This window comes from Solanum lycopersicum, chromosome 3 (assembly GCF_036512215.1).
Source record: "Solanum lycopersicum chromosome 3, SLM_r2.1".
Taxonomy (NCBI): Eukaryota; Viridiplantae; Streptophyta; class Magnoliopsida; order Solanales; family Solanaceae; genus Solanum; species Solanum lycopersicum.
Genome location: NC_090802.1, coordinates 50,000,542 through 50,023,223, shown reverse-complemented (window position 1 = coordinate 50,023,223; position 22,682 = coordinate 50,000,542). Strand labels below are relative to the sequence as shown.

The following is a 22,682-nucleotide window of genomic DNA, read 5'->3' as shown; positions in this document are numbered from 1 at the left end:
TAGACCTCATGATTGGCACCCACACTAAACCCCACGGTGGGATAATCAAATGCGGAAGTAAATGCCTAGAACCTGAAAGTCAATGTACCAAAACTCTAACAACTAAAACATATGCGGAAGTAAATGTCTATAACCTGAAAGTGAATGTACCAAAACTCTAATAAGATCCATAAGTCAAAACAATATAAGTCTAAACAAGAAGGGTTACAACCCCCAAACTAATATATAAACAAAAAACTAGAAAGTATAAGTCCGAAATTTGGACATAGACAGAAAGAGAGCTCATGGCAGCTTGGAAAAAATGGCTCAACTTTGAATCCAAACTACCACTAATCTTCTAAAAGAGGTATGTCAATAGCAGCCTGAAGATGTCATATACTCAACAAAAAAAGAGCAAGTGCAGTATAAGTACACAACCACAGTTTATTGGTAGGATCACGTGGTTATCCCACTAAGTGCAACATACATAAGTCAACACAATATTATATAACATGTATACAACGAATATATACGATTACATCATCATTTACGACAACATACATATTCACATTTCTTAAGATCCACAATTACATCAAGTCATTGGCCCTCTCATGAAATCCAAACAAATTGTTAACATATCAGAATGTGGTACGTGATTCAATGATTATGACGGAACGTGACAACTGATCCCATATTTATGCTAGAACGTGGTAATCAATCTAAGTTAGTGTGTCGAAACATAACACCTGATTCATTCAACAACCACAATTACAACCATGATATATTTTATAAAAAATCATACAATAAAGTCATGATTCATGAGAATCATCATTCATCTATCTCATTTACAACTAGTGTGATCAATAATGCAATGTTTGCATACATACACATACTATAATAAAGTACAAGCATATATGACACAATCATGAAATCACAACTATCACTTGCCTCGAATAAAGCTTTAATATCCTAAGAAACTTGATTTTTACCTTTTCGAATTCGTTCTCCTTGTTCTTGGTCTACAAACAATTAATATAATACAGGAATCAATAAACAATGACTAATAACCCGAATTACTAACAAACGTATCAACCCTATCATACCCATGATTCCCATGCTCAAATTAGGCTTTGTTCACCATAACTTCCAGATCAAAACTCTTCTCCATCAATATTGCTGCGACCCCCACACCGCTACAGTTGTCTTTCCTTGGCGGGAATAATTCTGTCACAACGGCTTGCATGGAACCAGTGAATTGATTTGAAAATTTCAAATTCTCATTTCACAACACACCTTCAATCAACTACACTCAGAAACTACCCATTCATGCTAAGATCAATTTCGGGAGTTCTACTCGCCCGAATTCAATTCAGTAACATTGTATTGAGTTCCTTAATTTCTAATCTATCCACTCATGTGATCAAATTTATGATTATATCATCCAATTGTTACCACATTTTATTAGACTTTAATGACCCTGATTTCTACAAATCTGGAATAGATTGAAAAATTTCAAGTTATACGAAAAAAATTTTGACCTAAAATTTTTCTCCATTGGCTTTTCTAAAATGACGAAATATTACATAAAATGTGGACAAGTAATTAGGGACAGAGAAAGTACCATACTAGAATTAGAAAAACTCAAAAACAAAGCTATACATCCAAACCTTATTAGAAAATATAAATTTTCAAGTTAAAACAATATTGAAAATTGTAACAAAAACTAACTACATTTTATCAAAAACATTTTTTAGAGCTTCGAATTAAATAATTAATATATTTCTATTAATAATGAATGTTTTTACAATAATTAACATCTAAGGTAATATATTACAAACATATGGCTAACGTCTTATTAACTAAAATGAAACCTTAGTTCTAAAAATAACAATATTACTATGTGAATTTAATAAAAATGAACTAAAAAACAAAAAAAATTCAGAAAAAGAAGTTGAAAAGGGAGAACAGATTTAAGTTTAAAACAAAATTTCAAAAGCAGATAAAAAGGAAAACCAAAGCCACATCGACAACAAACATTTTATTAGACAACAAATGTTCAATCAAAGTTATAATTACGTAACATTAAAAAGTAAACCACAATAACTGAGCTCATGGTGTATATTTTATAAAAAATAATTTTTTAAACAGATAAATAACAAAAATTTAAATTTAAATTATTGTTTTACAGCTCAAATACATATATTGTCATCTTTTAATTTGTTATCATATTATGATGCGTAAATGATTTAAACAAAAATTATTAGAAAGAAAGTTATAATAAAAAGAAAGTTATAATCAAAATAAGTGGACAAACTGACAGAAGAGTAATGTCTAATTAATCGTTTCAATTTCGCGTCCTGAGAGTGGTGCACACTAAATTACATAACATATATTTTTGGAAAAAAATATTCCATGAATGTTGTCAATTTTCTTTGGATAATATAATTATAGACTTATTTTTAAATTTTAACATCTGCCTCAACTTATATATAAAAGTATATATATTATTATTATAAAAAAAGATTTAGAAATAGCAAACATAATAAACATAATAAGACCTTATAATTATGATTTTGATAATTGCGTTTTGTAACTATAATTTTATTTTATATGGAGGTTGCGTTTTCTATATTTCTGCACATTTGTATATTTAACCTATGAATATACAAACAAAGTAAATTCATACAAAATTTTGTATTTATACCTTTAGAAATTATTCAGAACTTCGTTCGTATATTCCACACGTCAATATACAAACATGTTTATTATGAATTTCTCATAAATTGTATACAAATATTTAGGGTAAGCATATACAAAAATTTTAGATTTATTCAATCAAGAATTGAATAATATAATACTGCATCTATACAATCAAGAGTCAAATTATACAAATTCTATATTTATACAAATCAGATACCAAACTATTTAAATTCTAGATTTATACAAATCATATACTAAATTATACAAATTCTAAATCTATACAATCAGAAACAAAATTATACTAATCATGTGGATTATACAAATCGGTTGAATAGCAATAATTGAAGAAATCATAACCACGAATTATAATTTTCTTAAACTATAGGTATAATACCTAATATAGGCTAAGTGTTTGTTATTCGGCATAATTTTCCTAATATTATTAAGAGAAACAAGTCAAAATCGCCCATGAACTATGTGAAATAGGCTATTTATATCGTCAATTACACTTTGTAATTAAAAAAAACTCCATCGTTGTCTTGGGAGACCACAAATACCCTCAACAGTTAACACCCCAATTTTTTAGTGACGTGGAAAGCCACATTGGGACTAATCCCTCCACCTAAGCATTGCCAACTAAGATTCACTACAAAAGAAGTTGACCTTTTGTGGCGACTTTGCCTAAAATATTGCCACTAAAGGTTATGGGTGATTTTTAGTGGTGACTAAGGCTCCAAATAATTATTCGCTAGTAAAATCTATTTTTTCAACAAAAAACCATGACAATTAATTTTTTATTGCAACCTAATTTTCTAAATAAATAACTTGCAACATCAACATTAAAAACATCCAATATTATTACGAAAAATCATGAAAATTACTTCTCGATTCACACCTCCTACTATATAATGCGTCATTGTACATTTTATACATTTACATATGACATAAAATTAAAACATACAGTGTCTTCAAACTCCTACTCAATTGATATAATTTTTGTTTTTTAAAAACAATGAAGAAGAAACGATAAAGTTAGAATTTAATGTTTAAAGCTTTTTGTGGCGATTTTCTGGGCTTTTGCGGCGATTATTGTCGCCGCAAAAGGTGTAGTTCTTTTGTATTGAATCCCACTTCGCAAAATTTAGGTGGAAAGATTAGTCTCACGTGGCTTGTCAAGTCAATAAAAATATGAGGTGTTAACTCTTGACAATATATATGATCTCTTAAGATAACAGCAAAGACATTTTTTATCTCAAAATATAATAAAAAGTATAAGCAATCTATTTCACATAGTTCACGTGTAATTTTATCTCTTTTTCCATATGATTAATATACTATATGAATCTGTGGTTCTAATTGCGCCGAACCACTCACTCTATATATATATATTAAATTTAAATTCTAAATTTAAAATTCTCTCTATATATTAAATTTAAATTCTAATTTTAAAATGCTAATATAAATATTTACAAGATAATACTATTTGCTTACAAATTTTCAAAATCCACAAACAAATTAACCTTAATAATACTTTATCCTAATTATATCTTAAAATATACTCTTTCTTAATTAAACATATATTCTACTAAAATATTTGGTAATCTTCAAGATCAGTTATTACTTTAGAAAAAATTGTATTAATGTTATCTTGAACTTTTAAAATAATAAATAATTTAAAATAATTATTTTTTTTAAAATTGCAAACTAGTAAATAACATAGCATCGAAACATTTTTCACGGACGAATTACAGCGCACCGTCCGTGCAACTATTTCTACGTGTTTTGGCTCATCTATTGGACTCCGATTCTCTAGTCTAAAAGTTAGATGCAAATAAACTTCCTTTAAACGTTATAGTCAGAATTTTCATTAACAAATTTAAAATATGAAAAAATAAATATATAATTTAATTAAAAAGAATTTAATATCTATTTTATGTATAAGCATAATATTTTTTAAATTATATATAAATAATGTACATAAATTTTATCAAAAAAGATTCGGATGAACCACTAATTCCGAGTTAACTTTTTTGGCATTTAATTAAAAGTGTGAATTCTTTGTTTTATTTCTATGAAAAGGTTGAAACAACACCTGAATACATTAGCTGTAATTGAGAAAGAAAAAAAGATTCCACCTTCCAGTTGGATCAAATTATGCATAAAAATTCTATTTTCAAAAAGTTGTGAGCCCCTCTCTATATATATACACTTCCTCATTGCAATTTGCAAACTGTAATAGGAAATATTCATATTTTAAATTACTATTTTTTTATGTAATTTTTTTTTTGTCTTATTTTTTTAATTTAATTTTTTCATAACTTGTTAAGATCAACATTAAACAATATGTTAATATATTCTATATATATATAAAAAATATATATATTTAATTTAATAGTTATAAAATTAATTTATTTTTTCTTAAATTTCATAACAAAGTAAAATCAGATAAATAAATTAAAACGAGTACCGTAAAACTTTTGTCCCATTCCGAGTGTCAGCGAATATTGTTGTAAAAGATGTTTGTACTTGCAATCATGCAAAGGTCGGAAACTTGCATCTTAAACTTCTCATGTCATCTAAATAGGATGGATTCTCCAAAGTGCACCATAACCCATCATCACACTGTTGGAGTGGCGAAATCAGAATTTTTATGAAAAAAAGACTCAATCCTTTTTAATGTTAAAGATATGCAACATTATCTACGCTCAATATAATTAACATTTAATCTATATATTTTATATAATTTTTTTTTGACGAGAGGTGTATACTGGTTCAAACTTTCGCTAGAGTTGACTCTATACATGCCCCCACATACAAAGAATTTTCCATTTTTTTCTATTTGATATCTGATATTCATTTTGAAGCACGACTATATATCTGAATGCATGCCAGAAAGTTCAAATTGTGGTAAAACACTTCCTAACAAAGGTCACTATGTATTCATAGAGACTCAAACTCGAAATCTCTAACTAAAAATAAAAAAATATTTACTATTCCACCACAATTTTTACTTTTCAAATAATCCAAAAAAACAGTAATTAAAAGAAAGAAAGGAAATAAGAACCGTTTCAATTTTAGGCTAAGGGTGAATGGCTCCATAAATCCATTTAGTGGGGGATAAGGCTATAATTCCTCTTACAAATCGTTAAAACTCAATAACTTTAACGTAGTGATCTTTTTTCATATTTATAACATGTAATTAGTATTTAGAATTCAATAAAATATATGTTTTTTCAAAATAAAATCACTAACTTATTAACTCAAAAATCCAACTTTGTCTGTTCTAATTTAGATATCACTTAATCATGTTCAATTCTTGATTGTTTCAACCTTAAAAAAAATGTCAATATAAATAAGAAAGAAATTAAGGGCTACGATATATATATATATATATATATATATATATATATATATATATATATATATTAAAAAATGAAGCATAGAATAAGAATTGACTTGGGAGAAAAAAGTAGTCATTAATGAGAATAGTGAAAATGCACTAGCTAGGTAGCTAGTATGATTATTCCATATTAAGTGCCATTTTAGTGAAAGGTCAAATAGTTATTTAAAGTCTGAAAAGAAATGTGAGGAATAATATGTATTCACAAATTGGGTTGTAAAGTATGTGTGAAAAGTTTAAAAGAATTTCAACCAAAATTAGCTCCAATTAACTTAAGGGAAATAGAGTGGAATGAATAATCAGTATATGCCAACTTTTTAACTCATGAGATAGACGTAGCAACAAGAATAGTGAACAATACAAAATAGCTAGCGAGCAGGCCAGCTCATACATTTGGACATTCGATGCTCGTATTGAGATCTGCTTAAATTTAAATTGGTGACACAATATTTTGTTTCAAAGGTAAATGATCCTTAATAATTAAGGTGATTTCAAATCTAGAATTTAAATTTGACATATCAAATTAAAAATAAAAAAAATATTTTTACTTTCGATTACATCCTCAATAGCTTATACTTCCTTCATCTCAATTTATATAGCACAATTTAAATTTTTGAGGGTCAATCAAGTTATTTAAAAAGAATTTTTTAAAAAAATAATAAGAAGAATTTCTTTATGTGGTTTTAAAATATTTTAAATTGTTAATTATTATAATTTATAATATTTTTTATATAATTTTTAAGCATATGGATTTTATTTTATATACCTTAAAGCACTTATTTGTAAATTTATAATAAAAATATTTAAAAATTTTAATTTTAAAATTTCAATAGTATTTTTAATTATATGAAATGAGATGCAAGAAATACTTATAACAAGAAAGGTGATCTAGAAGATTCAATTTTATTGGATGATGGGAATATATTTAAAAACCTTAAATTATTACCACATTTGGAAAAAGAGGAAATGTAAAGAGAAAGCTAGATAATAACACTTTTAAGCATGCATGTTGGGTTCATTTTGTCCTCATTATTTTGCCTTTAATTTGATTCATCCCCCAAAAAAATAAAAAATAAAAAAGTAGTATCAACTAGTAATTAGGCCTTCATGTCACACCACTTGGAGCACTACAACATCTTTGTTATTATAGTTCTAAGTTCTCAATTTTTCACTTATACCTTAGCAACTATTAATAAAAAGAAGATTGTAATAATAATTATATTTTAGTTCTAAATAAGTTAATTCGAATATATGAATTCTTATTATAAATCATGTTAATTGTAAAAATTCATTCTTAAATTGATAGATTTTAAATGTCAACCTATCGTGACCTTTCTTTGAATTTGAAACTGACAATGTGAACAAACTCACCCTAATATAGTTACGAATTAATAAAAGTAAAATAGTACCATAGATCAAGCAAAGTCAACATTTTTGTGCCATAATATAACATTTGCATAAGTTTACTTGTATCCTTTCTTATATCAACCTTCTCATCATTTCAAAAACTCAACCAAATTTGTCTAGCAAATTCTAATAATATGACTTGTATTTTTCAGAGACTACACTATAATTTGGTTGTTTTGGTCCCAAGGGAGTGGGTTGACAAAGAAGACTTTGTTTGAGTGTGGAAGAAGAAAAGTATAACGTAACACCTTGTTATTTTATTTTTTCCTAATATAAATAATACAAGTCTAAATGAAGTGAACCAAATTCACAATTAATTCTTGAAAACACACACACACACACAATGGCACAAATAGTGTTAAAATGAATCTAGTCACATTTATCACAGGTTTTGGCTTGGCTTCTATAAATGTGATGTGAAAGAGTTAGAGGTGGGGCATGTTGTCCATTTTCTTTTGTAGCACAAAAAAACAAAGTTAGTAACACCAAAATGTTGTTATGGAGTGGTCATTAATCGGTACTCCTTCAATTATTAATTAAGGATCGCGAATTTAAATTCTGAATATTTTATTTTAAAATTAAATTTTCTAAATATAAGTGTGAACTAATCATAATCCTAAAACGTGAAAAAAAACCAACAAAAAGAGTGAGTATAAAATAAAGCTACCTCCACTAAAGCTAGCACTTTGCCTGCTATCACTACTACACTCATTTTCAATTGCTTCATTTTATTCCATTTAATTATTACTTACTCTCTTTTTTTTAAAGAAATTTTTTTAGGGGGTGAAAGGAATGGAAGTATGAAAAAGAACTCAAAAAAAATAAAAAGAAAAAGGGAAAATAGAACAGCTGGAGTGGATCGTCTCATAGTGCATTCTCTTGTCCTTGTAGACAAATAGGAATTGGGCAATGGAAGTGATTTTGCTTTTCCAAAAAAAAAATAAAAAAATTGGACCCCATTTGGTTTGCCATTTTAACTTCTAAGGAACTTTTTTTTGTATTTTCTGAATGGAAGCATAAAAAAGATGATTAGATGGTTTGAGAGTGGCATCTACCTAGTTGACATTGACAAATATGCTTTGGTAGAAAAAAACCTTTGTCCAAACCTAATTTAGGTACATCAAACCCTATAAAAAAATTATGGTTTTTGTTATTGACAAATTTAAGTTTTTGCTCTATATCAATGACCTTGAATCATCAAAGTCTTTCTGACTAGATCGATATAGGCTTGAAACAATAAAATTCATGATTATCGAGGTTGGCGATTTATATATCTTTAGAAGGAACCCTTAGTCCTTCAATTAGAGTAGAGAGTAGAACATCTTCGTATATAGTCAGAAATACTATTATAAATTTCGCTTATTTGTAAAAGATATTCTCAGTGAAATATTTAAGATGGTACTTAGAGACGTACTTAACTCTGTTGAAAATGACTTGTCAGAAATTTTTTTGATAGGTGAAATTTATTTATAGTCGTAATCGCAATATACTCAGTGTGATGCGATCATCATGAATGAACTTACACTAAAACTCGATAGAGATTAATAATAGAATTGTTCTTGTGAGATTCTAATCTTGTCAAATACATTAGTGAAGCTTAAAGTAGAAACTACAAAAAAAAAAAAAGGGGTGTCGACCTACAAAAAATTACATAAAATAAGACTAGAAGAGTAAAGAAATTCCTTTACATGGAATCCAAATATGTGAGAATCAAGAGTTGAAAAATGACAATGTCAAACACCATGAAATATACTCTATAATGGTGAATACGCGTGTAAAAATGACAAGGACAAGAAGAAAACTCAACATTAATGGTTCATTGAGAATTAAAGAGATTTTTTTTCTACAACTCTCCATCAAATTAAAAAAAAGGGGGGGGGGGGGGAGGAAGGGGGTCCGAGAAAGTGATTACAATCTGGGAAATCAAACCCTCACGTATTAGATAAAAATTCAGATAACCAATCAACTAAGCTATTATGATTCGTGTTGTTTTGGATATGAATTCTTGTGCTACACGTAATGAGTTTGTGTTATTTTTTAAATACTTTTCACTTTTTTGAGACCTTTTTAGGGTATTGTTGCATTCATGTACAATGTACAAACATTAATGCAGAAAGTCCCATACAGCACTGCAGACTATGATGCATTAAGCCTCCACTTTTGGCACTTGGAATAATTTAAAGTTGATGTTTCTCCATGTAATGAATTTGCTGGACTGAATGCGAAACTTCAATAACTATACAAAAGACACGTGATAATTCTGTACACACTAAGGACATAGACAAACACTTTGTACTTAGTTTTCGCTCGGTATTTGATATTTACGTTAAAGCTTAATTAAATTTGAATATCGTGAATTATATTTTGAGGCGATCATCTTCCCACAATATCTTTTTCGATTCCAAGGAACACAAATCTATGACTTCTGATTAAAGATGGAGGAATTTCAACCATCCCACAACCACTAGCGGAGCAAAAATTTTTGATAAAAAAATTTATAATTTAAAGAAACAGACACACAAAGTAACTACATGGGAACTGATATCTATTGTATATAGTAAAAAAAAATTATTTTAATAATATAAGAATAATATAATTTTTCGCCGAAGGACCAAAGATATGATTTTTCGCCACGACAACTCACTGATATGCAAGCTCTATTATTATTAGACAAATTATAATTTCATCGACTCTAATTTGATCACCTAATTTATATCACAAGAATTAGGACATGAAAAGATTATTAACCCCCCAAAAAAGCCTTGACTAATTAGAAGATACTAATAATTCATTTATCAAGTAATCAATTGTTGCAGTAGAACTTAATCCTATTATTTTATCTCCCTATCTTGATTTATTTGTGTTTAAAAAATTTTGTTATCAAATAATAATACACCTATCAATTTTTAGGAATTAACTCAGCAAACAAGACATCACTATCCTTAATCAGTTAGCATTTTGTTTCATTAATCTTTTGTTTTTTTCTAGGTGTGTAATTTTACTAATATTTATTTTCAGATCGAAGTTAATTTCAGCATTACTTAATTATTCTATGTTGTCATTAGGTGAATAATGAATTTCTACTTGCACATATAGAACTACTATTTTTCTAGAACTTCTGAATTTAATTTTGTCGACATGACTTTGTTTATATTATCATTTTTTATATTTCAAGAAAAGGGATATGATAAACTTGAAACAAAAACAAAATTAGCTAGTATAGGATGAATTTTCGTGATAATGAATAATTTTCATCTATTCTCGCTGCTCTTTTTAACTTGTTCAATTTTAATTCTTTACTTGTCAATTTTGATAAATTAAGAAAGACGATATTTTTTTATCTATAAATACCTTCAATTTATTTGTAGAGTTTATGTTTTTAAAAGGAGAACCTCTTTAATGAGTCAATGATTTTAGAACTTTATCAACAAATAAGGGTAAAATGATAAACTCTCATATAAATTACTTCCTCCGCTTAAAAAAGAATGATCTCCTTTTTTTTTTAATCTGTTAAAAAAGTGACCTCTTTCTTTTTTTAGTAACAGTTTGATTTTAACTTTTCACGTGACATGTTTAAGGCCACAAAAATAAAAAAAGTTTTGTACATTCCATATAACTTTAATTTAAAACCGCAAAATTTAAAATTTTTTTTATTTTCTTAAATTTAGTGCCAAGTCAAATCAGGTCATTTTTTAAGAAACGAAAAGTATATTACTTTTTCTAAATAAATGTTCCGAGTAAAAAATAACAAGTAAATAAAAATAAAGAAGAAATTATATTCGTTTATATAATTGGGAATGGGATGTAGTATTGCTATGCATCAATTAAAAGATTTATGAAAATACAATAATAATAATAATAATAATTTATATTCTACTTTTTATCACGAAGGTTGAGGAGGGAAATTGGACTTATTCGGAATAAGTATGAAGGGCTACAATTGAATCAACAATGGAATTTGAATCGACACTTTGATGAGATTAAGAAATTTTCGTCCATCGTCCCTTTTTTTTTTTTTTAATTAATTTCGATCGTAATTGATAGAGTTTTTGAATCATAATTTAAGATTCTCTTTTCTTTAAATTGAAATCTTATAAAAAAAATCATGGTCCATATACACTTTTGTCCTCATTTTTTATTGATCTTTAATTTTTATCTCTCATAGTAAATATTTTTTTTTGAAACAAAAATTTATATTTTATATCATAATATTCCACAAATTATGATTTACCGCAACTTTAAATATTTTCAATCACAAAATTATTATTGTGAGCCCTTGAGCTTTATATATAATGTATAATGGGCCCAAAAGAACTGCTTGTCCATTTTTAGGGACCATGTTTGTTTTATATTTGGGCTAAACCTTGTACTTAGAAGTAATATAACTCCTTAATACATCTTTTTCTGAGTCGATCGAACAATATTTATATTAAAATTTGATTATTTTAAAATTTATATCGTGTAAGATTTTAATCGAGAAAAAAAGCTTCTTATCAAATAATTTTTTATATTCGTAAACTCAAATCTAAAATTTCTGATTAATAAAAATTTTTCATTAAAAAAAACTTAGGAAGTAAAAATTAAATTTAAAAAATTGATGGTTTTGTCGTATAATGGAAGTTTACTGGTGTGACGGTCCCCTCAAGAAGGATCCAAATACCCAGTGGTAAAGATAAGATGTCATATGCCATTGACAGAAAGCAAAAATAGATTAATAAATGGAGTTTTTTTTTCCTTTTAAATTTGTTGGTAAATTTTATTTAATATTTTGATTACATTTTATTTAATTTAATATTGAAATAAGTGATAGAATGTTTATATCAATTGCTTTTAGCTTATATAGTTTTTAATATTTAATACATATATTTTAAAATATTTATTACGTAAATAAATTAATCGTATAAAATATATCGTCATCATTAATCTATGTCATGTCAATTTAATTTTGTTTTCTGATGTAGATGAGTGTCTTTTTTGGCTCAACTTTTTGTATATTACAATACAAACCCCTTTACTACCCTACACCAAAAAGGGTCATTTTTCTTTTGCATAAAGTTTTAGTGTATGGTGATATGTATAAATAACACGATACTTATTTTGAATTAAATTAATTTGATTAATATATGATTGTTTTTAAAGTTGATATATTATTTCGGTGTGATAATGTTTAGAAACATGGATTTCTAAACATACTAAATTAAATGCTCGATTAATGTTTTTTTGAGAATCTTTTGGTATGAAGACCTTGGCTTATAAATAATTCACAATATAAATAGTACGATGATGGTAATGTAGATTGAATTATTGATTTTGTTTTATAGGGTCAAGACATGAAAATAAATAACAAAATTAATAATAATAAAAAAAGTAGCATCATAATCAATTACAATAATGAATAAATACATTAATTAATAGGAAAAATGGTAAAAATGAGGATCATCCGATGCTGCTCAAATTTTAACTCTATCTAATAATGCAATGTTACTAAAATCCAAATTTCAAAAAAATAAAGAATAAATAAAAGTAGAAAATGATAATATATATATATATATCCATGATGCCATTATTTTATAAGAAAAAATACAAGGAAAGTAAGTGAAAAAGTTGATAATGAGTCCATTGAACATAGCTTATAGATAGAAGACATGATTAATTAGATAAAAGTCTGACCATGGAAAATGTGTCGTACTCATAAACTCGTAATTTCTCGATCGCTAGATTATATATTCATAAATTTTAAATCTTAATTATATATATATAAATATATGTAATCACTAACTTCTAAACTCGAAATCGTAACTTCTCATTAATCACTTGACTATATTAGGGTGGTTTGGTATCTAGTTAGAGTTATACTGATATTTAATAATGTAAGAATTAGTTATTAGTAAAAGTCAATGTATTATTCTATAGACGTATCAGTTATGAATTGTTTATGTACGATTAGTTATACATGTATAAGTTATTCCACTTTCTATCTAACATAAAATAATACATAGATTTCCTCATGTAGTTTTCTAAATTGTCAATCAAATGTCATATTAATTTTATACATGAATAATTTATTTCTTATCTGCCTATCAAACTTCACGTAAGGTATATAGAAATTAATACATGTTACTTAACGTTACCAGATTACAACCCCTAAGGCCATTAGGATTTGCACTGATATACTCTAAATTGTGACCAGTAGACTACATAACCCTAATTACACCATTAACGTTTACTTTCATAAACTTGAAAATCTCGTAAGTTTAGAATTCACAAAGACTCTCATAAACTTTAAAGTCCACTTCTCACTATATAACACTAAAACCACTAAGATAATTAACACTGAATTGTACTAACTCCACAACTATTAGACTTTATATCACTACAACAAAAACAACCATTAGCGATATTTAATTCTTAATTGTCGCTAAATATGTATTTTTAGCGGCAATTGTCACTATTTATATATGTCCCTAAAGCCTTTAACGACATTGGTTCTAATGACATTTAACTAATGTTGGTAAAGACGTTAACACCCTTTATTAGTGTCAACATTTAATACCGCTAAAAGTTATTTTTATCGTAGTGTATCAAAGATTGTTGCATTACTCAATTTCTAGATTCTAAGATACCATTATATGTGTAGCCTAGCCACTTGAAAACCTTGCAAAAAAAAATTTTTTTGTTGGATCAAATATGGTACCTTTAATAATTGTTGTATTCTAGTATCAGAATTATTACTATTAGGCAGACATTGAGAAAAGATGTGGGCCTTTTGGGCCTAGTGAATAAAACAAGTTCATAAAAATGCTCTAGATCCAAAATATGTCAATGTCCATCACCTTTTTTTGGAAAATGACATCAACACTTCATAATTTATAAGGGCACGTGGTGACATGTGGTTGCCTCTACAACAACTTGAGCCAAATTTTGGAAGGCATTAGTCTCCACATGCAACCTAACTGAGTTGGAACCTTACACTTTATGTTTGGATGGTTGTCGAGTATCATTTTATAATATATCGTATCGTATTATATTATGTTGTTTTAATAAACATAATGTTTGGAGGGACTGTATTGTTCTCTGTCGTTATATAATGTCACATATCTATAATTTGAATGATAAACTTACAAAAAGAGTAAGGTACGAAATAAAACTATTACGAAAAGATAAGATACAAGATGAAATATGATTATTAAATAATAAATAAAGACAAAATGAGAAGAAAATATTAAGGTGACGACACGATCACACGAAATTTGTCATTACATAAAATGAGTCTTTTCGACGATGAATAAATTATACGATACAATAGAATTTAAATAAAAATCAATATAACTATTTTATTTGAACTAACAATATAATACAATATAACGGATAACAAACATCCAACAAGGTGTTAAACTGTGTTACTCGTACATAGTGACAAAGTCAGAATCTTTACTAAAGAGAATTAAAATATATAAAAATAAACACACACAAAAAAAAAACTTAACGTAAATATTATATGAGCATAATTTTTTTTTTTAATTTGCAGAAAAAATGTCAATCGACACTAAAGACGATAGTAGTGGAAAAGTTGTTAAACTTTGAAGCCAAAAAACAAATGGGACAGAATTGAGTTTTCATTACATTTTTGTCTTTTCTAATGATTGGTTGATCTTACTTCCAACTCAACCATGGTATATTGGATTGATCAATGCATTACTTTTTTTTTTTTACATGAGGACATAGCAAAGAAACACAATTTAAGTTTTGATACTTGATTAATTTTCCAAAAATTTGACTGAATTTTGAGTTAGAAGGAAATACAAGAAAAGATGAGAAAGAGCTAAAATTGGAAATCTCGAATACAACTACTTCAATTTGGCTTGTCAATAATTAAAGACAAATTACATATTTATCGATGGGCTAAACATATTACATGTTACCAAATATAATGCTTTGAAAAATGTATTAGATATCGAATAGTATTTAACAGTAAGGACAAAATAGACATAAGATATTAAATTATCTATTGACTTTTCAAACTGATAAATAAATACTATTAAATAACTATTTTTAATATAATGAACAAGTAAGAATGGACGAAGAAAGTAGGCAATTTTATTGTGTTATGGCACCATATACTAAATCGGACAGGCATTGAGGAGTGGGGCAAAGGGAATAAACACGCCCTCCCAAAAGTGTCAATCTCCCTCACTTTTTGGGAGAAAAAGACCTCTTTAAAAATTGCGGTAGAATGCTAAGTAATATTTGTTATTTTTAATTAGAAGTATTTAGTTTTGAACTCAAGAATAAAGGTGCCCTTAGTAAGTAGGGTCTCACTTTCAAAGCGAATTTAGATTATTTGAACCATAAAGCGAGTATCAGATATTAAAAACGACGTATGAAGAATATTCACATTATTAATTCAGAGGACAAGTGTCATTACATTGTTGTCATTGGTCTGTACCACAACTTGAGAGGATAGGCTAGATGGTTTTGTTAGAGGATGAACCTAACCAAAATTGGAATTATTGGAAGGTATTTGAGGATTAAATTTAGCTCTATATTGGACACCTATGCCAAATTCCCCAAGTAGTGGAAAAGTTGGTAACACTCTTCCAAAAAATTGGCTTCTCAACAATTAAAACTATCCTATCTTAACTTGCTTTATTATTCATGTTCTAGAAATGTTTTTAAAAAATGGATTATTGAGAACATTTATTGTGTAGAGCGGTACCTTACTATATCATGCAGGCATTGAGGAGTGGGAGTGGGCCTATTGGGCTAAGTGGAATAAAGATGAGGGCATATATTTCCAAAAGTGTCATTGTTCCCTCACCTTTTTGTGGAAAAGGACATAACCAAAATCGTCATAATTCGTCCGTAAGTACTCTTCATTCTTAATCAGGATATCTTGAGTTTAAGCTTTTACGATGATCAATAGTCTTCTCCAATTGTAAGGGAGCACCTTATCCCTTAAGAGTAGATATTCATATCACAAACTCGAATTAGTCAAATTGCAAAGTGTACTGAATATCGAGTGGCAAACGTATTCGATAAAATAAAAAAGAAAGAGATGTATTGAGGAATATTCACATTATTACTTGACATCAACTGCACAAGGCAAGTGTCATTACAATTGGCTGTCACTTGTCAGTACCACAACTTGAGGAAAAGGGTAGATGATTTTGTTAGAGCATTGTACCTACCCAAGTTGGAAGGCGTTTTGAGGATATTTAGCTCTATATTGGACACCTATGCCAATTGCCAAGTTGTGGAAAAGTTGGTAACCTTCTTCCAACAACAAAAAGTACAAACAAATTTTGTTCACATGTTTGTGGTCATTCTTAATGATTGATTTGCCATTTAATCTAACCATAGCATGATATATAAGGTTATTTATTCTCCTCATATAACAATTCATGTAACCATAATTAATTACTTGCAATGTGGATGAGGTGTAATATTCCAAGATGAAGTATCTTCAAATATGGACAGTGAACTTCAAACTCATTATACTTTCGATTAATAATTTAGAGTTTAGACTTGTCGATAAAATAGAACAATAAAGTGAACCATTATTATGGTATTAGAGATTTCAAATTCAAATCTAAAAAATGATGTCACGATAATCTCAGATGTTAGCTTAGCTTCCGATACTAGCTCCAAAAATGTGAGTGTACTTCAACTTTTTTTGGAGAAAGACAATATGAAAATGATCCACATTATCACTTGATAATTCATAGGAGACACGTACCGTTAGATATGTGGTTGCCTACAACTTGATGTCTATGTTGGACAGCTTGGCTCAAAGACTTAGGCTGAAACTGGAAAGGTGTGATGCTTGAGGATCTAAGGTCACTAGGGTGTGTTCTTAAATGTACAAAAAAACATATTCTCTGGTACGGAGGAAAATGTATTCCAATATTTCTGTCAACAGAATCTCTAAGAAAACAAGTTAAACCCTGATAAAAAAAACGGGAAGAACAAGTATCAATAGCAATTCTAAATTCATCGTCTCCTTCCTCCACACCCAACCCCCATGTCTCCCTATATTATTTTGCTAGATAGTAAAAAGTAAACTGGCTGCCTTAAAACTCATGAAAGACTAACATTAACATAAGAACTTCTTCAATCTATGGTTGGTTCAAGAGTCCTCTAATTTAGAGAATGATCCTATGAAACCGAGTCAAGCACTTCTGGTTCTTCCTATTGCGCACTAACTGGAAAGAGAAAGGGAACTAGGGAGGTGTATGCACAAACATCATCACATTAAAATACAATAATCAAATAAACAAAACGACACACACAAATAACGAAAAATACGCCACCCAACACATAAAACTTCATGCCAACTGCCAAGGCAGGAAACCCAAATACATGAGCTGCTGTTCGATTAAATATGGTAGAATCAAGAAACCAAAGTTCTAGTAACCTGTTTACAACCAGTACGTATAGATAACTCCCTGAGTTTCACGAAAGACACCTATCAGATACAAAGTACCTCAACGCACATAAATTTCCAAGTCCCACTATCCCAATAAAAGAGCAAAGTTAAAGAGTAGCCAAAAAGATGATTTAGCTTCTTCCTGCTAAGAAACACTTTCCAAGAAGCAACACTGCCAGGCATATTACCAGCATATCAGGATATCTTTGCCTTTGAGAAGTCCATTTCAGGATGCTGCAGCGGATCAAGAACAAGATGAGTCAGGTCATACACAGAGAAAGGAGATAAACAAAGTAATACATGATATCATGTTTGCACCTCTGCCATAAATTTCTTGAGAATTTCTTGTTTCTGCGTCTCATCACTTGTTGGAAGACCCATGGATTTCTGTCGCTGATCAAACTGCAAAAGGAATTTCTCATCAAGCAAATAGAAGTAACTAGCATCATCATACACTACAGCAAACAGGATTTTTCAAATGGCAGCCAATGCTCTGGGACGCAATATAATTTACATTTCTAATCTAATAAATGTACCAGACAAAGAAGAAAATGTCCAACTCAACCAGCCTATCAATAAAGTTGTCCAACGGGATTAAACATAGAAATCAAGGATGGCTAGATGGCAGAAACAACCTAGAAAAATCAGCACTATCTAGGTGATACGTAACCTAACTAGGAGACACCATAATACAATATAGAGCATGGGAAAGACTGAAATCTCCAAGCAACATAACTGAAATTATGAATCTTACCAAGGATAAAGATTTAAGAATCTGAAAGAACCTTCATTTTTTTATCCAAGTTATGATCCAATTTGAGATAGAATATTTCAAACTTTCTAAAGCTTTAATAGCCTCTGAGGTACTAATTTCTACAGTACTTCTCAAATAGTGTTCAAACAAAAGCTTCAAATTACTGCACTAACACTTGATCCAGTTTTTGTACCATTACCTAAGTGAGATGCAAGTCCATGCAACAATGCTTACTGAACTAAGCTTCAAGGTGCAAAAGCTTTACACTACACCTTGATAGAAGGCATTACTTAAGACCATAAATGTCGGCACCCAAATATAGGTATCAAGGAAAAAATCATAAGCTTATGCAGAAGGAGCAACAATGCTTACTGAACCAAGCTTCAAGGTGCAAAAGCTTTACATTACACCTTGATAGAAGGCATTACTTAAGACCATAAATGTCGGCACCCAAATTTAGGTATGAAGGAAAAAATCATAAGCTAATGCAAAAGGAGAAAATCATAAGCTTATCAAGGACACCATAGCATCTTGAAACCACTTCAAGACGGTATATTTTTTAAAGAGAACATTATACTACACTTCCAATTTGAACAGTATGTTTTTAATGTCAAATGCATAGTTCTACACATGACGAGATCTTAATCAGAAATAATAGGACACAAAGGAATTCTGTAATTGGATGAGAGATAGTGAATTGCCAAAAGATTCTGATGTACATGACATGCTCAAAGTATGCATGCCAAAATCTACCATGAAAATCAGGTAAAAGGTCCCAGAAGCAATTATGTCAATATAGAGCAACAACACAATTTTTGCTGCGAGCATATAAGCATATAATGTTGATGGGCAATAAAATCATACCATCATCTTTTCCACAGTTGATCGCGTCTCGGGGTCCAAATCTGAAAGCTTACTACTTTCAGGTTCTGCTTTCTGCGTATCAATTTCAGGTTCACCTTTCACACAGCATTTCCACCATTCCATTTGGTCCTTCTTGGTTAGGAGAACAGAGATGGACTTTTGGTCCTCTGCAAATATGCTAATTTAGTATCATTTGTCGTTAACAAAACTGCACCACTGTTATTGAACAAGACTCTATGATAGTTCACTTTGGAACTCATTAAGCACAGCTAAAAAGTTTGAGAAAAACAAAACAAGCATAGCAAGCCTAACAGCACCAATGAGCTCGAAGATCGCTACAAAATCCAAAGAACACCACCTAGCAAATAAAAAATATGAGCAACTTACCTAAACTCCAGAAACAATCATCAACTTTCACAGGTCGATATAGTTCTCCCTGCAAGCACAAGGGAATGGAAGTCAATACAGAGCAAATGCAAATTTTGACTAAACAATTTGAGATGAAAACACAGGCATACAGTAAATAACATCTTTGACTACCAAACTAAAGAATAAACTCACATCAATTATTGGAGGCTGTCCCTTTAATCCAACTTTAATACGGTTCCTTGATATGTCACAAACAATTAACCTTGATTTGGTTCCAGGAGGCACAGGAATATTAACATTTACTTCCTGTAGTGATTGACCCCATGAGTAGTTCTCAAGGTCAAGGCCATTGTTGTTGTTAGGAGCTGCAGGACCTGCACATATATCATCAAAGAGCGCAGTGAGAAGTTATGATAATGCAAAACAAGAAAGCTTGAACTAATGGCAAACATGACATTGAGACCAATATAAAATACAGAAAATCGTAACAACACTTAAACATGCAATTCAAGATTTACTGCATCACAAACAAGGTCATATCATACAACTCAAGTCAAAGGGTTGTCGCAATTTATCAGTAACCTATCAAAAGGTATACACGTCTAGACTGAAAGTTGTCAGTGTCTTCTGATACCATATAAAAACCAAACAGGATAATAAGTAAAAGGAGACAACATAAGGCACCCAATACGAAGCTTATTTCAACCAAACTTTGAACAGTAGCAAGCTAAATCCAAGCCAAGTCCTTGATCATTTTGCAAAACCCAGGACACACAGAGAAACCCTTGTTGCAAGGGGCTATTTGTCAATTAATTTGAGAATAAAGACACATTTAATGAGTTAATCTACCACATATAATGTATAACAAATTTTGAATAAACAAACGTTTCAATGCAAACTGAAATTAGTATTGACTACATAATCTCATAATCCACAACACTCGTAATGAACAACAGTTGTTAAGTTCAAATTTAAAACGGCTATCTAACTAGAAGTTCATACATCATTTTGATAAACAATTTAATATGACAACTTCTAATAAAATTAAGAATTCGTACTTGTTGATTAAAAGACTTAGGTCTTATAGAAGACCTCACCATTCAAGTCAGACCCTTTACACACTGCTTACTGTCCTCTTTCTAGCCTAATTGGTAGGAATCCATTTCTAGTAACTAATCATACATAAAACTCAAACATAATTCAAACTAATACCTAGTAGTGTAATATCATTACAATCAACTTATATGACACTCTTCCCACTTAGGAATATCCCCAAAATGTCGATACTCTTGAAAGTTTTGATTTCTTGGCAGTCATGAAAAATTCAAGAAATAGAAGAGTAGCAATCCCTATTTGGTAACTAATCATAGACTAAACTCAAATGTAATTCAATGTTACCACCTAGTAGTACCTTATCCGTCCAACTATTATGACTATCCTCCAATTTCAGAATATCACCCAAAAGTTGATACTCTTCTATTTCTTCAACAACTCAAAATCACCAAAAACTACTCAAACAATAAAGTTTGATCATCATGGATAATAAAATATATGTCAAATTGTTCTCATCAACACACAAGTTAACATCTTTAATGTCATATGTAGAAACTAGAAAGTACCATTGTATAAACAGGACAGAGAAAGTATGTTTTTGGTTTCAAGTCCATAAAAGCACCAAGTATAACTTAGTTTAAGGCTGTAAAACTTATACGAAGCCATCATCTATTTCAGTTGACTATAGTAAAAGACTGAAGTACTATGTATCAGGAACAATAGATTTAGTGGTATTCAATTATACAGAACATTCAACTCAAAGACCAAAACTTTACTTGAACAGACTTCGCCAATGGCCAATGTAGCAGGATAAAAACAATCAATTCCTAAATAACTAAGGAAAATTCATCCGATTCACAAAAACCGTTACCTTGAGTACCATTCTTGTCCACCTCCTTAGCCTCCTTCATAACTTCTTTCCCTTTTGCCTCTTTAACCTCTTCCTTCTTTGCAGCAGCAACTGGAACATCCTCCTTGACCTTCTTTCCCGCCGCCTTTGAGCTTGATGCTTCTGCTTCCACTTTCCTCTTGCGCTCCTCAGTCAACAGCTTGTCTTTCACCATACGAACAACAGCATTGACATCATTAATCAATGAATCACTCTTGAAAAGATCAGATTCCCGTCCGACGAACTCGAACGCGGCTTGAAGAAACCCTAGAGGATCAGCAGGATCAAGCACGGCCTTAAAGGGCTTTGACGCCGCCGCCGCCGCCGATGGTTTGCTATCTTGCTCCTCGAAATCAGAAATAATCGCCATTGGATTGATCAAGAAAATGAGGATTAGGGTTTTGATGGATTGAAGTATATGAAGAGAACAGAATGAAACCCAAGTGTAGAGACTTCTTGTGTTCAAATGTAAGAGACTGAGGAGAATTCCAGAAGACCCTATTTTATAATTATGCAAAAACAATTCTATAAATTTAGAATTATTAAAATTTCAATTATTAATCCATTTTATTTATATACCCTAAACTAAATTCAATTATTAAGAATCGGATTGATTTTATTTTAAAAATTAAAATAATAAAATCAACTATGAAAATCAAACTAATATAAAGTCAGTTTTTTTTATTTTGATTTAGATTTTTCTTTTGATTTTTTCTTTATATTATTACACTGTAATTAAAAAGAGAGATCAAATATATTTTCATATACATGTACGAAGGCTAGAACTCAAAAATGTTAATGGAATAGAAATCTTCAAAAAGAAAATACTTTCGAAGTATGT

General features: G+C 29.5%; 1 protein-coding gene across 1 annotated transcript; it reads right to left on the bottom strand.

The window, feature by feature from the left end:
* Positions 1-17,778: 17,778 nt before the first annotated feature.
* LOC101255475 (protein BOBBER 1) lies at positions 17,779-22,379 on the bottom strand. The gene is made up of 6 exons (XM_004234911.5): positions 21,824-22,379; positions 20,092-20,273; positions 19,918-19,966; positions 19,531-19,697; positions 18,231-18,314; positions 17,779-18,146 (listed from the first exon to the last, which is right to left on the bottom strand). The coding sequence occupies exons 1-6, from the start codon at positions 22,209-22,211 to the stop codon at positions 18,108-18,110; spliced, it is 909 nt and encodes a 302-aa protein (XP_004234959.1). The 5' UTR covers positions 22,212-22,379; the 3' UTR covers positions 17,779-18,107.
* Between the last annotated feature and the right edge of the window lie 303 nt (positions 22,380-22,682).

Excerpts from the sequence above, each read along its gene's own strand:
- LOC101255475 (XM_004234911.5), bottom strand. The coding sequence starts at position 22,211 with ATGGCGATTATTTCTGATTTCGAGGAGCAAGATAGCAAACCATCGGCG. Across the intron at positions 20,274-21,823 it reads GGACAAGAATGGTACTCAAG|GTCCTGCAGCTCCTAACAAC; the intron begins GTAACGGTTTTT and ends ATATATGTGCAG. Across the intron at positions 18,315-19,530 it reads CAACTGTGGAAAAGATGATG|TTTGATCAGCGACAGAAATC; the intron begins GTATGATTTTAT and ends TTCCTTTTGCAG.